Source organism: Anolis carolinensis, chromosome 6 (genome assembly GCF_035594765.1).
Source record: "Anolis carolinensis isolate JA03-04 chromosome 6, rAnoCar3.1.pri, whole genome shotgun sequence".
In the NCBI taxonomy this organism is placed as follows: domain Eukaryota; kingdom Metazoa; phylum Chordata; class Lepidosauria; order Squamata; family Dactyloidae; genus Anolis; species Anolis carolinensis.
Genome location: NC_085846.1, coordinates 86962913 through 86979603, shown reverse-complemented (window position 1 = coordinate 86979603; position 16691 = coordinate 86962913). Strand labels below are relative to the sequence as shown.

The window sequence follows — 16691 nt, the reverse complement described above, 5'->3', positions numbered from 1 at the left end:
TGAAAAATCCAGAATCATGGTAGCTGAGTGAGACTTAGAATTGTAAGAATACGTTATAAAATAAAAACCAATAATTTCCTACCTTTTCATGTTAACAAAAAAGAATCTGTTGCCTCTCTTTGCCTAATGGTAGGGCCAGCCCTGTGTGGAGACCTGACATGAGAGCCTCTAATATGGAGAACACAAATATAAAATTAATTATGAAAAAAACATACACACTGGCAGGTCTTGCGGCTCATAAGTATAGAGTCGGTTAGAGTATCTTCCTGTGATGTCTGCCCTCACAGTGAGAGAAGGATCTGGGAAGACAAACAAAATGTCATCATTTCTGACCTAATAGCATCTTATTCTGATTTCAAGTAGATTAGAAAATTAGAATTTTGATGATATTTTAATTAAATTAATTAAAATAATTTTAGTGTTATTCAGTATAAGGAGTTGATCCTGTTTGCTATTCATCCAACCCACACTTGCATGTTTTGCATGTGAGAGGAGCTATAAATGTCTAAAAACAAGAAGTTACCAGTTAGTGTTACCTAAAGCAGACTTATTGAAATGAAAAGGATTTGAAGGTTATAACTAAACTATGGCTACTGATTTTGGTGGGTCTATTTTGTGTCAGAATGATATAGTGGATGTTAACTCTAGAGACCAAGGTTTGAATCCCTGGTTGGCCATGGAAACCCATTGGTGACCTTGGGCAAATCACATTCTCACGGCCTCAGAGAAAGGCAAAGGCAGACCACCTCTGGATAAATTGTGCCAAACCTTGAAATAGGGCAGCCATAAGTGAACTGAAGGAACATGACATTCTAGTTATGGTTACTATTTGGTTTAGTACAGTGTCTCTGATAGAAAATCAAGCAGAAAAAATTGTAGAGAAATACTGCATATTTATCAGTTTCATGATAACATTGCTATTAGTAGGCAGTCCAACAGTTTCTGCTTGATGTATTTTATGCATCAGCTGGAACCCTGAGAAATATAATTGAATTTTAAATGATTGCATTAATTCTGTTTTACTGGGCATAACTTTCTCCATAACAATGATCAGTGACGAGTGAAGTGATCCTAGCTTTTGTTGCAGATTCATGGGCTGGCAGTTGCTAAATTCTTGCCTTTTGTTTCAACCAAGTATTGTGGCAGATGGATGGAGAATGTTTGTGTGAACTAATTTGGGGGGGGGGGGGTGAACAAATTCCAATGCACACTACATATATCTTGTTTGTAGTGCAAAATAAATACAATACAATACAATATTTAAAATGAAGAACAATTTTAACCAACACAAACATAACAATATTTCAGTGGAAGACCCCAGGGGCTATCCAGTCAACCCCCTTCTGCCATGCAGGAAAAGCACCATGTCCCCCCCCCCCCCCCCCGGCAGATGGCAATCCAGCCTCTGTAGTAGTAGTAGTAATAATAGAAGCAACCCCAGTGCCACCCAGCCTTTGTAGTAGTAGTAATAATAATAATAATAATAATAATAATAATAATAATAATAGCAGAAACTCCATGGGCCATCTAGTTCAATTCCCTTTTGCCATGCAGGAAAAGCATAATCAAAGCACTTCCTGAGCAGTGGGAGGGAAATTGGATTTTGGAAGCAAAGAAGTAGCGGGTGGGGAGGTAGGATCTAGGTGGCAAGGAAAAGAGTATGGGCAGCAAGGAGGCGGGGGAGAAAGGGTCTGTGCCCTTGGAGGATGCGCCAAACTTTAATTTCCCTGCATTTCTCAGGAGGAGGAAAAAGGAGGAGGTGGGAAGCAGCGTCTCACTATTACCCGTGGAACCCCAAGGGCTCTGCGGAGCAGAGTTTGATAACCCCTGTACTACAGAACTGATGAATCAACTCCTGCTTCCAGCACCATTTACTAATGTTTAGTAGTTAGGACTTCATTATTCGCCATACTATTGTCTTGCTGTCCCTCAGATCTTGGAGGACCGCATCCTTCTGACGCCCCCACACTTACACCTTCAAAGTTTTTGTCCCCAACATTTGAACATTTGATTGCCCATTTGGTTGGCTAGTTACATTCAAAGAATCTACACTCAGGTAAGTTCTCTGTCAGATAGATAGTTGTATTTGATACATACCTACAAACATAATTCGAGGCACATACTGTCCATCAGGTGACAAGTTCTTGTCTGTGGTTTCATGCTGGCAAAGAGAATTAAAACCATTTTAATAAATACTACTGAACTGGATATCTGTCAATAACCCCACCCACATTGAATAGTAGATGTAATATATGTATTATCTCTCTGTACCATGAGGTTGAGCATGACAAAATTATTCTGACACATCTCTTGTATTTCTTGGTTTTCTGCAAAAACCTTCTTCAGTGCTGCAGAAAATGAAAGAAGACCATAATTTCAAATGCAAAAAGAGCAGGCCAAAATATTATGCTTTTTCATCAATGCAATATGTGACAGATCTAGTCATTTTGACTTAGTTCTGGGGTTTTCTCTACAACTCTAAGACGGTAAAACATAATATCTTCTGTAAAGACCTACACATATAATTCATTCAAAGGATTGTTGTAGGTCATACAAGCTCATCGAAAGCAATGAAATCCAATATGTCTTCTCTAAATACAATTAAGGGCTTATCTACACTGGGCCTAAACCTCAGTCCCACTCAGGCTGACTGGACCACTGGGTGTCTTCATGACTGTAATGAATATCCCATGTTTTCATTTATACACCAACTTTGCCCTGCTTTAACCAAAATCAGATGATTCTCTAGAGCAATTATTCCCAACCTTTGGGCTCCAGGTGTTTTGGACTTCAGCTCCCATAGTTCCTAACTGCTGGAAGGTTGGCTGGGATTTCTGGGAGTTTAAGTCCAAAGCACATTGTAACAACGCCACCAGGTTGCAGTGAGAAGTTGACTTTTCCTTTGATGTGTAGCATAGCTTGATTTAAAAATATATGTAACAGAGGCTTGGATGTAAGAAAACTGTAATAAGTTTATTGATGTACAGAAGCTTAATGGTTTCAATGTTTCTTCACTCTTAGAGGTACATTTCTTTAATGGTTACATTGATAACATTCCATGAAACAACTCTCAAGGAGACTGTTCCTTCTACTAAACAGGTTTTAAACTTTTTTCCTCTAAACTGATGTTTCTCTATGAGCTAGCTTTCTCTGTCTTTCTCTTAGCTTTGTTACAGTACAGACTCCTACTAGGGTTTTCTTCCCTTTGTTGGTCAACTTGACCTATTTACCCCTTCCAAATGTCCCTGCCCATAGTGGAGTACTCCTCTGTCCCTCTCACTCCGGGTTTTATCTCTGTGTTCACGCGGCCTGCCCTTGCTTTATTGTTTTTTTGATTTCTTGATGTTCTGTTTATTATTATTTATTGTATTTTGAATGGTGCTATGATATGTTGTTTTTATATCTTATTATGTTGTATTGCTCTGGGCATGGCCCCATGTTAGCTGCCCCGAGTCCCCATTGGGGAGATGGTGGCGGGGTATAAATAAAGATTATTATTATTATTATTATTATTATTATTATTATTATTATTATTATTTAAACTACACAGGCTAGAGGCCTAAACTTTCCTGATTCTCAATACCGCAGAACCAACCTTCCTTGTGGTTCCCTGACCACAGACTGACTACTTTTTAAAAATATGCCTCCTCTTGCCAAGTGGCAATTGGCTCCTCCCTTGTTTCTATGGCAACCCACCTCAGAGTGAGCTGAGCTGGCTACCATCCCCCAAGTAATGCTATCTCAAATACTTACCCTTTTAAAACATCTAATAATAATAATAATAATAAAACTTTATTTATACCCCGCCACCATCTCCCCAATGGGGACTCGGGGCGGCTTACATGGGGCCATGCCCGGGAAAAATACAATATAACACAATATAAAAACAACATATCATAATACAATTACAACAATACAATAAAGAATCGTATACAGTACAACACAAAATCCAAAGAGCAATATAACAGGGCAGGCCGCACTAAACTCAGTTAAAACTCGGGGTGAGAAAAGGATAAGAAAAAGGATAAGAATAAAACATCTACCTATAATTAAGCATAACTGTAAATTAAAGTTCACACTTCACCACACACATGGAGGCCCAAAGCTTGGGAACCACTTCTCTAGAGTTTGTTGGAAACTCTGGAGTATCCCAGAGCTTCAGGACAGTCTGGAAAGCTTGATCAGGTCCAATTCAGCCTGAACAGTGCAGCAAAAGTGAATGAATCATGTTCATGTTTCCACTACCACTCCTAGTCGGCTACCAAGCTTTGTCCGAGATCCTAGCCATTACAGGTGCCTCTGCTGATATCAGAATGGGGTTCCCATGCAGCTTGAAAGAAAGTATCCATAATGGCTACTTATGGAAAGCTCAATCAGGTCTATGGCTGGCTAGGAGTACCAGCAGTGGCAATGTAGGTGACAGCCCAGCTGGGCAGATGCAGTCTTGGCCATTTAGATAATGATCCAGGATTCAGCACTAATTGTTGAATTATGGGCTTCTTTGAGGGCAGACTTACATCAGGCTAACTTGCATGGTGTAGATCTGCTTTAAATCTCAATGTAGCCTAATAAATAACCACAAACGAATCCTGATTTCAAAGTGAGAAGTACATGCAGGAGCAAATCTTCTATGCCAGTATTTCCATTGGATGCCCATGATTGCCAATTTTGACTTTGTCTTGGTTTGCTGCATAATCAGTTCCTACTGGAATTCACATATTAGAATTCAGGGAACAGACCAATTTGCTACATGGATACATTCACCCAATGGGACCAGCAATACTCAACATATCGTTGGATGCTCAGTTTATTATTGAGATCTAGACTCAAAAGCCTATTCACATGCTCTTTTCTACCTGATATGATTATTGGTGTCTAGTTAGATAAACGTCTTAAGTTTTAACTGAAAGGCCTCTTCCCCTAGGCTTCTGGTAGAATATTGAGGCCAAGCAAACAAAAAGGGCATTATTCCAAGAAAATTCTTCAGCGATGGATGCTAGGCAACCACATTCATCTCTGCATCTGGTTACAAAGCTATAGGAACAGAACAATATGAATGATGACAAGTATTCAGTCTGTGGCTTGATAATAAATTCATGCTGTATCACCTGATAGAAATCTGCCTTGTATCATGTTCCATTTTGTAGAAATACATAATAAGGTCTTTCTTCCTTACATATTTTGCAACTTAAGTATTCCTTAAAGATTTTGCAACTATTGTGTGGTTGGAAAATGCAAACGATTCCTTATACATCAGTTTAGGAACCTGCTTGGGAACTTGGAGCATGCTTAGGAAATTGGGAAAGGTACTTTTGGAATTCCCAGCTAACATTTCTAGTAGGAAAGTAAATAAGAAACTTTATTCTCTTCCCATCCCATCCATATTTAAGGCAGGTGCTTTCCTTTTTCTAATGGTAGGATCAGCTCTGCTACTCCATCTTTTAATAAAACATCATTTTATTCTTAAAAAGAGTTCTGCGGCTGGGATCTATAAAAGTCTAAGTGAAACCAGCAAATCTGGCAGTGATTCTAGTTGTGGTCATTTACTCCTAATCACTTCTTTTCCAATAGTAAAAAGCAATGACTATTTATGGACTGAAATCTCAACATAAAAAACAGAGGCTTCAAAGAATTGTTTATGTCTAATATACATTGTAAAGAAAGTAATTTGAAATGAACTAGTATGCTTTACCTTGACAATATTGACAATCCTCCAAATGGTGAATAACCATCAGCGGCTTATTACTTTTTCAAAGAGAAAAATAGATTAGATTCAATGCAAAAACTTTTCTTTGTAATGTGAGATAATTGCCATGAAGCGAAACAATTGAGGGAACATGTTAGCGGTGAATAAAGGAGGATTTAGAAAAGGGTCTGGCAGAATTCCCAAGGGAATACACACACAGCAAATGAAAGGCCTCTAGACGTGGATAGTTTTCAATATTTTGCTCTCTGTGATGTTAGGAATTTGAGGATTGAAGGCAAATTTCATTTGAGAGGGACATAATTTTCATTTGAAGGGGCAATGCCCTCATCCGCACAAAAGATACACAAAAGAACATTGCCTCTGATCCAAAGCCTGCCAGTTCCCCAAATTTCTAGCATTTCAGAAAGTGAGATATTGAAAATCATTCACCCTATTTAGGAACTTTGCCTGTCCCTTTTTCTTTGGATGCTGAAATTGTATGTCTAAACATTGGATTGAAAATTTAAGTTACTGCTATAACTAGAATTGGAGGGATGGAAGAAAATTTCAGCCCAACAATACCCCTGGGACTGGAATAGGACAAGAATGCAGGTGGGTTTATAAGTAGAAAAATGAAAAAAAGTTGGATTGATTTTCACATTTCTGCTCACACTATCCAATAAGCCTACGGTGGCAACTGCTGGGGAGAGGAACTACAGCAATGTCTTCAAAGTTCCTGAATGAGGTCCAAATTTATGTCAGCTCCCTACTATAGCTCCCTAATAATCGAGATGAGCAAATTGCTTCCCTGCAGATGTCCCCAAATCATTGACTCTGCTGGCTTGGATAACTGGGAGGTGCAATCTGAAATAAATCATCCAGATAGCTACACAAAACCCACCATGCTGCAGCAATGTTATGAATATTATCTCAAATTTTTCAAGAAAAAATGTCTCAGACAATATCCATATCTGAAAACTCAAACACACACTTGTCCATGTTTACACTAAATGGTAACTAACCAAAACAGATAGAGTATACATATACCTTACTGCTTTTGACCCCTTACCTGGTTCACCTGGTAAGCTATGGTTGTGTGGCATTACATTGATCCTAATCAGTTTGCACCACAATTATTTCAATAAGACATCAATTAATGAGTGCTGGAACAAATCAAGCTTGACTAAATGACTAGAGTAAATTACTAAAATGAGGCTAATGTGCTATGGATGTGATATGAGATAACAGGACTGACTGAAATACATTAATGCTTGCTAAAGCAAAGAGGAAAAGAGGAAGGTGGCATTACAGGTAGGTAGGCTCCATCGAGGAATCCATGCCCCTGAATCTGGACCATTTGAGCAGGACAGTTTATGTCTCTTCAAGATCTCTCATTCATAGGATAGCCATAAATCAAAGTGAGGTATAGCAGAAGGAGGAGGACAACTACAACTACTATTAAGAATTCAAGACCCACTATCTTTTCATGTTTCAGTATGACCTGCACAAGGATATAGCTGGGTAGGTATATTCTGTCACAACAAACATTTTGTAAGAGCAAAGCATTTTCTTAGAACGGAACATCTCGTAGACCACTTTTAGTGACAATAATACCTTTGCTTTGCTTGATACAGTCCTTCTTCATAAGTTTGTACCCAGGTTATTTCATCTCCCCATCCTAGAACAAGAATAGATTATGGTTGGATTATTATCTACTGAACAAGCCATACATATTTTAGTATATATTCACTCCACACTGAAATCTGTAAAGTGATGCTTCTTTCGGTCTGATATGCAGTCTGTTCAGTAGTTATTTTGTGTTATTCAGTCTGTTGTGGGCCTAAATCATACTGTTAGTTACAACTAGTTTAGACTTGTTGAATTAGTTGGATTTACTATGTGTTTCCTCACTGGTCAACAATCAGTTCAACAGGTCTAGCTGGGACTACAGAAAGGATCACTTTATATTACATCACATTTATTTCTATAGCATGCACATGTGCAAGCCCACACATAGAAGTAGGTGCATGTAATACTTGCTAAAATATTTTAAAATTCATGTTTTCTCACAGTTCAAAATAGCATCCCAGTATAATCAAATGTTGGTGGTCATTATATTCAAGATGATATTCAAATCTATCTATCTATCTTATCTATCTATCTATCTATCTATCTATCTATCTATCTATCTATCTATCTCACATAGCATTGTTAGTTTAATTCAATCCACCTTCCCAATTCAACAATCCAGCTAAAATATTTCAGAGACTTATGTCCTCATAATTGGATTTTCATCTGTGGGAATTAGAACTTGGTAGTTGCATAATGTTTGTATTCAGTAAAGGGCTACTGTTATGTTATGATGTGCGGGAGCCAGTAAAGTGACAGATGCACATTGAGACAGATACACAATGGATGAACAATGGGACTCTTTAACAGTAGGACGTTGAGAGTAATGTCCATCAATCTTGCTGTGCATTGGTCCTGATGAGCAACTTTGGAGTACCCATATCTTTACAATTCACTATCAGAGTTTCTTAGTGCCCCTACAACACAACTAAGTATATGTAAGTTACATAATGTATACTGAGATAGAAGATTTTAGCTATTCATTGATTGATTTATATTGGCTGAGATTCCACATCTGAGCCTATGAGCCTATCATCCCCGGCATGATATGCAACTCTTTTGCTGAATTGTGATGATATCAGGCCATGTTACATAATGTCCTGTTATGTAGTGTCATAATGATCATTGTGCCTAAGAGACATGGCACAATGGGCATGTTGATGGCTTTGCTTCCTAAGAAAATGATGTTGTAATTTGTTCTAAATCAGTTTAGGATGCTGTAAATAACTAACGGGATACTAGTCTATATTTATTTATATCCCATGTTTTCCCTAGTCCTGGACTCAGATCAGCAAATTTATAAAACAATGGTAAAAACAAACATAGCAAAAGAATATACAGCACAAAAAAGTTTTAAAATGCAATTAAACTACCAAAATATCAAGACTTGTTAAAACATAATAAAAGAAGCAGCAAACAAAAGATCTAATATCTTTTCAACCAATGCCTTATTAGATTTCCTTCTTGTATCTCCTGTATGTCTTTTGAATATATGTAAAATTCCTTGAGTAGTGACTACATGTGTAGGAATTCAGAGAACACAATGAAACCACTATACCTCTTGAGAGTGTCTGGGGAAGTCTTTTTTCCTTCTTGATCGCCATTGCAAAATTGGAGGAAACCGCAATTACCATGAAGGACAACCCCAGCGCTGAATGCATTTTCTTTCTTTCTTTCTTGTCTTCAAAATTACCCCATAATAGAAAACAGAGAAATCCTTTAAGTTTGTTTCTTTTGCATATGTGATCAGAAATCTGTTGATTTATATATTGAGAGAGATATTAATTTCAGTTATAACTAACACAATAGAGCCATTATATTCACAAAATGCATAGGGAATGCTACAGTTGAGAAAAATGGGGAAGGAATTAGAACTAAAATAATCCTAGTGAAAATAATTACAGACAAGGAATAATTATATAGGCCTTTGATGTTGTAAGATCTCATTCTGTTGTGGGAAAAAAGGATTTCCAATGGAAAAGTTTAATAGAAAGCAAAAATAGTAACCTTGGGAAATGCCTCAATCTGAAGTTATTGAACAGACATCAGAAATGTCACTAAGCTTCTCATGGTATTTGATGTATTTACTATATTGTCTTAACTAACAATTCAAGATGTATTCTGGGTCAAGATGTTTAGAAATTTAAATAAATAAAAAGTAATATACTAGAGGGTGCTTTCAGATAGTATTTTCATTGTACAAGTTGAGTATTCCTTATCCAAAATGCTTGGAACTAGAAGTACATTCTGTTTCAGATGTTTTTATATTTTGTGACCCAAGTCTAACCATGGAATTCAATTGTGTTTCACATACACCATATGCACATAGTTTGAAGATAATGTTATACAATATTTGCAGTAAATTTATGCACAAAATGAAATTTGTGTAAACTGAACCATCAGAAAGCAAAGGTGTCACTTTTGGAGGATTTTGGATTTTGGAATTCTGGATAAGAGATGGTCAACCTAAAAAGTTATCTGGCCACATTCATGGGATTTTTCTTCACTTCTGCACGATGTGTCATTGCCCATTTGCAAATCAGGCAAGTCTTTGCCCTCTGTTTTCTTCAACTAACTTTATTACTACAGATAATTCTTTAAGGAGAGACATTTTGAAAGATTTATTGACACTTTCTGTTTGATAATACTAGAATCATCTACCTGGAAGTATCCTTAGCTGGTTTTTCTGAGAAAAATTCTCATATATATATATATATATATATATATATATATATATATATATATATATATGTATAATTTAATTGAAGTAATCCACTTCCTTTTAAACAGCATAGTTACCTGCAATTAAATAAACCATCACAAATTTTAGCAGTTGATCTATCTCTTCATTTTGGCAGGAGTGGAAGGCAACTGGACATTGCTAGTTGACCACTTTATGAATATGGCTCCTTATTCTGCTTTTACTGGTGACTACTGTGAAATGCATTTCTAAAAGATTATCCTAGATCTCAATCTTAATGGCTATACAGTTTGAGTTCCCTAATTTGATCTGGAAATGCTGGCATTGTAAAAGTCTTTGCCTGCACACATAGAGGTTACAGCAATATTCTTGAGACCCTTCACACTTCCACTAAACCGGTAATTCCAAGGAATTGTTATGAAGGATTGCAACCCTATAATTATCTAGAGGCAAGATCCACTGGATTCAATTGTACTTTCTCCCAAGTAAATGGGTATACATTTGCAAACTGTGTCATGATTGTTCAGCGATAATAAGCATGTTGTAGCAGCTCCAGTGTTGGTTTATGACTCTGGAAATCAGTTCAAAACTTTGCTTGGCTATGGAAACAAGTCACACTCTTTTAGCCTCAGAAGAAGGCAAGGGCAAACCCTTTCTGAACAAATATTGCCTAGAAAAACCTATGATAGTGTCACCTTAAGTTCACCAACTCAGAAATGACTCAAAGGCGCACAACAACATAGCTGTCCTATTTCTTCTGAGACATGAAACTTTTTGTATGAACAAAAACTGTTATCTCCAAATTCTCTACATCAAAGGTTGGTAGCAAATAACTATTAGTTATGGTTAACTACCAACTAAAATCGGTGGTAGTCAACTATGACTAATTGATCTCAGACGCTTTGCTTGAAGAAATTCTTAAGTCTATGACCAGTCCTAAATCATTACCTTAAAACAATGGATGTTAAAGTTGCAGAATCTAACAGAATAGCTATATGGAATCTATTACACATCATTGCTTATAATAAGACATACCTAGTCCAGCTGTTAAATTTTTTTAAAGAAACAAATAAAACACGATTGAGCATACATCATTGGCTTGCTAGGAAAAAAGCTGTTCAGCCTCATAAAACTTTTCACAAGATATTGAATTCAATCATGCTTCAAAAACATACAAGAAAGTTATTACTAACCTATGCCCTAATACTCCAATCAAACTAAATTTCTCTTTCTATAGTGTTATAGAAGTCACCGCTGCTTTGACCTGTCCCCAAATAAATGTAATTTTGTTGTTATGGCTGTGATGAGATCTATATTCATTACTATTGTTAAATATAAGATACACCTTTAGCGAATATTTGACAGAATACTGATAAACCACTCTATTCAATTTTCATTTACTTATTGCAAGTAAGATAAATTGCAATTAAAAAGCAAGTGAAGACTTTGGATTTTGCTCACCGGAGCTGATCAGTTGTGCTGGTGAATGTTCCTGGCCAAGGAAATAAATGATTTAAAGTGGGTGTGATTTATAGACCTGTGAACACCTGACCTACCTAGGCATTTAGTCGAGGCATAGAAGAATGTATTCACTTGGAAAAGGAATTGCAATGCTTGGTGGTATTCCTCCCTCCCTCTCACTGCTCCCCGAACACATCACTCCTGCGAGTTCTCATTCTGGCATACTGAATGCTCAGATTTCTTCTCCCATCTTTGCTTGTATCAGGTGTCATTCTATTGGAACTGAAGAAAAAGTAATGTTTTGTGTGTGTCGGTAGCTTTCCCTCCAAAATGGTTAAGGTCTGGCTCAAGTTCAGCGAAACCAGAAACCAGCCATGAAAGTTGGAACTGTAGGTGGCATTGTTTCCAATGAATGGCGAGTTCAGTGGTACTCTGAGATTAGGGATGAAACCAGCAGGGAGATACAAGGGTGACTTTGTGCAAAAGAATGTAATTAAGAAATCAAGATTTAAAAAATTTAACCTACAAGTTGAAAGGAAAACCTTCCAGAAAAAAATAATCAAGCTTAATAAAGATAAGGGTAGACATCATTTGTTCAAATGTGGTTTCTAATACCATTCTGTTGATGTTTTTTTTTTTTTCCAAAAAAGTCTTGGATTCAGTATTTGGTTGTTACCTTTGATGGCACACCTGCATCATCTTTGACCCCTTTTGTTTGGGAAGAAAGAGGGGATTAGACAATTGAACAGTTTCCAAGGCACTCTAAGCATGAAATGGAAGGGAATTCTAGACTCTCTTCCCACAAAAATCTCTTGAGGCTCATTCCAGCTGCTACTGAATGTAAAATACTTAATGTAGCATTGGGGTGAGAAAAGAGCATTCTTACAGGAGTCAGTGTCATCTAGTGTGATAGGCCCGGGCTGTGGCACAGGCGGGAGAGCAAGCCAGCAGTAATTAACTGCAATGAATCACTCTGACCAGGAGGTCATGAGTTCGAGGCCCGCTCGGAGCCTATGTTTGTTTGTCTTTGTTCTATGTTTAAAAGGCATTGAATGTTTGCCCTATGTGTGTATAATGTGATCCGCCCTGAGTTCCCTTCGGGGTGAGAAGGGCGGAATATAAATGCTGTAAATAAATAAATAAATAAACTCATGGTGCCTTCCACATGGACCTCCTTCCATCCATTACACCACATTTTAGCTTAAATACCAACAAATTTGACACAATTCACAAATACAAAAACTCAACAGAAAGGGAAATAGTGCATGCAGATAAAACCGTGTGATTTGAAGCATCATTATAATTGGGTAACCATGACAGCTTTGTATGTGCATCGGAAGGTTAAAAAAATAAATTAGTGTAGAGTTTTAGCCCCATAGGTATATGATACAGAAGATCAAAACTGAAAAAAAATCTTGTATCTAATTACAAAGATATTTTAAAATAAAAATTAGAAACATGCAGAAACTCTTCATGAAAATTCTATAGATATTCATGTTGCTGTCAGGCCTTCTGATGGTGGTGTCACCCAGTGCAGTTTGTACCCCTCGCATCTTCTCAGTATTGCCATTGCCAATAGGCATCAGCTTTGACACTACAGAAATCCTTCGGGGGGTCCTTCAAGTTGATGCCATTGCTTTCTGCTCCAGAAATTTCCACCATCAGCTAAAAGGTAGATGGGTTGTGAGTGAGGGGAGATGACATAGTTCTTTCTGACAGGGACTTTATAATAAGTCTTTCTGAGCAAAGATCACCTAAATATTAAAGTAAGAGCCCTGTTCCAGACTGAACCCAGCAACTCTAGCAAAGAGCTCTGTAAGGTAATTGTTCTAGCCTGGTTTACTTGTTGCCACTTTGGGGCCTGAATACTGTGTTGAGAGAGTGATGAATAAGAGAAAGTACAATCTGGCCGCTTTTTAAATCATTCACTTGATCTGATTGCCTCAGAGTCCCTTAAGAATTTAAGACAGCTCAAGCAGAACTCTGATAATTGGTTTCTTATGTTCTGATTCATCTTTTTTTTTAATTCCATGTGGGATATTTCAAATAATTTTTGCCTAACACCCTCTGCTTATCAACTCCAGGTGAAGAGTTTGTGGCCAGTGGGGGCTGTTCCCCTGTGTGCCTCACAATGTATGTATTTTGGATTTCTACCTTGAGAACTATGGATATCCCATTGCTCCATAATTTCTTGACCATGGGATTATTTCAAAAATGAAGCAATGTGGACTTGTTGAACTCCCACTTTGAAATTGAAATCCCAATTTATTATTATTATATTCTACCATTGTTCAACTCTTGGCATGAGGAGTCTCTTGCAGAATGGGAATCTGGATGATATCCCAGCTACGTGTTGAAAAGAAATTTGTTGGATACACATTTACACATACACTCACCAAGACTTAGAGACAACTGGAGCATGACTTGCCTTCAAAATCCATATATTTGGAAGATGTATACATTGTGCATTGTGTTTCCAAGCGCAATTTAAAGTGTTGGTATAAATAAATGAAATAATAATAATATAAAACTCTATAAGGCTTAGGTCCAGACTATTTGAAAGAATGCATTTTTCTATATAAACCTGGCCAAGTCTTGAAATTCTCGGAAGATGTCTTTCTTTTGATCCTACTACTGTCTAATGAGAACATGAGATGACGTTCTTGGCGGATGCTTCCACAGCATGGAATTATTTTCCATGTGGAGCTAATCTACCCCTTTGCTCTCTCTCCTGACATGTAAACACTTTTTTGTTTAAACTGGTATTTGATAAGTAAATAGTTTTGCAAAAAGATCTTCTCATTGGATTTTTTTAAATTTTAAAATATTTTTTGAAAATGTTTTAACATGATGATTTCTTTGTGCCAGGTTTGCATCTTAATTTTATCTTAAATTTGTTCTCTGTCAAGAGAAAAGTGGAATAAATAGATAAATAAAGTCAATAAAAATATTGATTATGGGGGAGAGAATATGCACAGAACCATGGGATTATTTCAAAAATGAAACAATGTGGACAACCATACTTGTAACCAATGAGGGAAATGAATACTAAAATGCATAATTGGACAAATGTACCTTTTCCACCAGATGAACACAAAAATGTAAGCAAATGTTTGGAAACTTGATGGCAACAGGAACAGCACGACAATACTTATAGAATAGAACTAGGACAGTGACAGAAAGTAATACCACAATTTAAAAGGCATTTATCCCTTAACTCATAGAATGAGACAAATGGATTCATTATTTATGATAGGAGCGCCATCTCCTGGTTTCAAAAACATATAGGCATTTTGAAAAATCTTACAAAATGCCAGCTCTGTTCTGTAAAGGCTGCCTGTACTCAAAAATAATATCTCAAGAATGATTTTGCAAACAAAAGTACTGGTGGAATCATTTCAAAGAGTAAAACTAAAATGGAGAGATCTTTCATTTTGTGTAACTTTAATTTTTTTAGAGATTTCTCAGGCCAGCCTTAAAACAGTAAGAAAATGCTTCTTTTAAAATGTGTTTGTTAATGCATGCCCTGTGTTTTTATTCAAAACTCTGTATTTCCTGTACCAGGATATTTCTAACTGTATTACTGTAAGAGTTCTGCTAGGGTTGGGAAGGAAAATCTATTACTATTTGGCTGTTGTAAATAAGAGCCCATGTGATAAAATAGTTTGATTGTTGGACTTTGGAGACCAGGATCTGAATCACCACTCAGCCATGGATGCACACTTAATAAATAATCATAGAAAATGATATTGTTCAACATAGCAATTGCTGGATCAGACAAAGTTGATAATCAAATCTTTGTGGAAATGTTGCATAGAAAAAGTGAAATGTAGTTTTATACTCCGTATCCTATAAGAGAGAGACAGCATAGTGGTTTGAGTGTTGGATCACAATTCTGGTGACTAGGATTTATTATTATTATTATTATTATTATTAATTATTTATTAGCAACATTTATAGCCCACCCTTCTCACCCCGAAGGGGACTCAGGGCGGCTTACAAGTTATAGGTAGTACATACAATACATTACATTACTGGTACAGTACAACATAAGCATCATACACCACCACACTGCAGTACACCACCACGCCGCAACACCACTAGCAATACCACATGAACGCACAATACACAATTATAATAGTGTGTTACTATCACTATCACACTGTAACACACTAAAATATCACCATCAATACCAAATGTACATACAATATATCACAGCACTAGCACAGCACAATATCAACATTATACAATATTATATTGTTATAATGACACAGGAGACATGGTGGAATGATGTCTTCCTGCCCCCCCCCCCCCCGGGTTATTCACTCTGGCCCCAGAGTGGCAGTTATTCCTTGGTGGGAGGGGCTCCCAACTGATGACACAGGAATCCCTGCTTGACTATGGAAACCTACTGGGTGACCCCAGACAAGTAACACCCCAAGAGAAAGGCAAAGGCAAGCCTTCTCTGAACAAATTTTGCCGAGAAAATCCCATGATATGTTCACATTAGGGTCACTGTGAAGGCAGACAGCTACAAATACAGAAACTATATCTGTATATGGTGAAAACCAATATATTAATCAACTGAGCTTATCGAAGATAAATTCAGAATTTGTCCACCATCTGCTTTCTTATCACATTTCAAAACATAATGGCTAAACAGAAAGTGTTCAACCTGAATCCTATTGGCAATCCAGAGTAAACCCATGAAACAGATAATTGAATTCAAGCCACTAATTCAAGTGATTTAACTCTAGTTGGGAATGTCTACAGGACCTAAAGTCCACAAAATACTCCTCTCACTTCAGTTATTTGATTTAATTGTGGTATACTGACATGGAAGGAAGCAATCTTGCTTTATATTACCTCTATAACATAGAAGCCTTTGTTCTCTGCTTTCCTTTTGCCTGGGAAACCGGTTATCATATGTCAAAAGCTAATGCTAGAAATGCAATTTTTTTTAAAAAAAAACACTTAAAAATCTCACTCACCATAAAAATGGATAAGAAACTGAGAAGTCAACTATTGTTCCCTCACTCTCATGGCAGAACTGGGTTGGACTGAGTGGCCCTTGTGATCTCTTCCAACTCTATGATCCTATGATTCTAACTGATTTAAAGGGCCTATTTTGGTGAAGACTAACTACAGTAGAGTCTCACTTATCCAATCTAAACGGGCCAGCAGAAGCTTGGATAAGCAAATATCTTGGATAAT

At 37.0% G+C, this 16691-nt stretch overlaps 1 protein-coding gene across 4 annotated transcripts in view; it reads right to left on the bottom strand.

Annotated features, from left to right (window-relative positions):
* agr3 (anterior gradient 3, protein disulphide isomerase family member) overlaps positions 1 to 16691 on the bottom strand; it is an 80109-nt gene that overhangs the window by 1674 nt on the left and 61744 nt on the right. Inside the window, exons 1-7 of one of the 4 annotated variants that reach the window (XM_062983677.1) lie at positions 16469 to 16542; positions 8874 to 8996; positions 7301 to 7364; positions 5693 to 5745; positions 2272 to 2348; positions 2098 to 2161; positions 216 to 299 (exon numbers count right to left, since the gene is read on the bottom strand). In XM_062983677.1, coding sequence (XP_062839747.1) covers positions 216 to 299; positions 2098 to 2161; positions 2272 to 2348; positions 5693 to 5745; positions 7301 to 7364; positions 8874 to 8976 — 445 coding nt within the window. In that variant the 5' untranslated portion in view covers positions 8977 to 8996; positions 16469 to 16542. Of the gene's footprint in view, positions 1 to 215; positions 300 to 2097; positions 2162 to 2271; positions 2349 to 5692; positions 5752 to 7300; positions 7365 to 8873; positions 8997 to 11477; positions 12189 to 16468; positions 16543 to 16691 lie in introns of those variants that run through there. The other 3 variants (XM_003222016.4, XM_062983676.1, NM_001293249.1) reach the window with 3 other exon arrangements.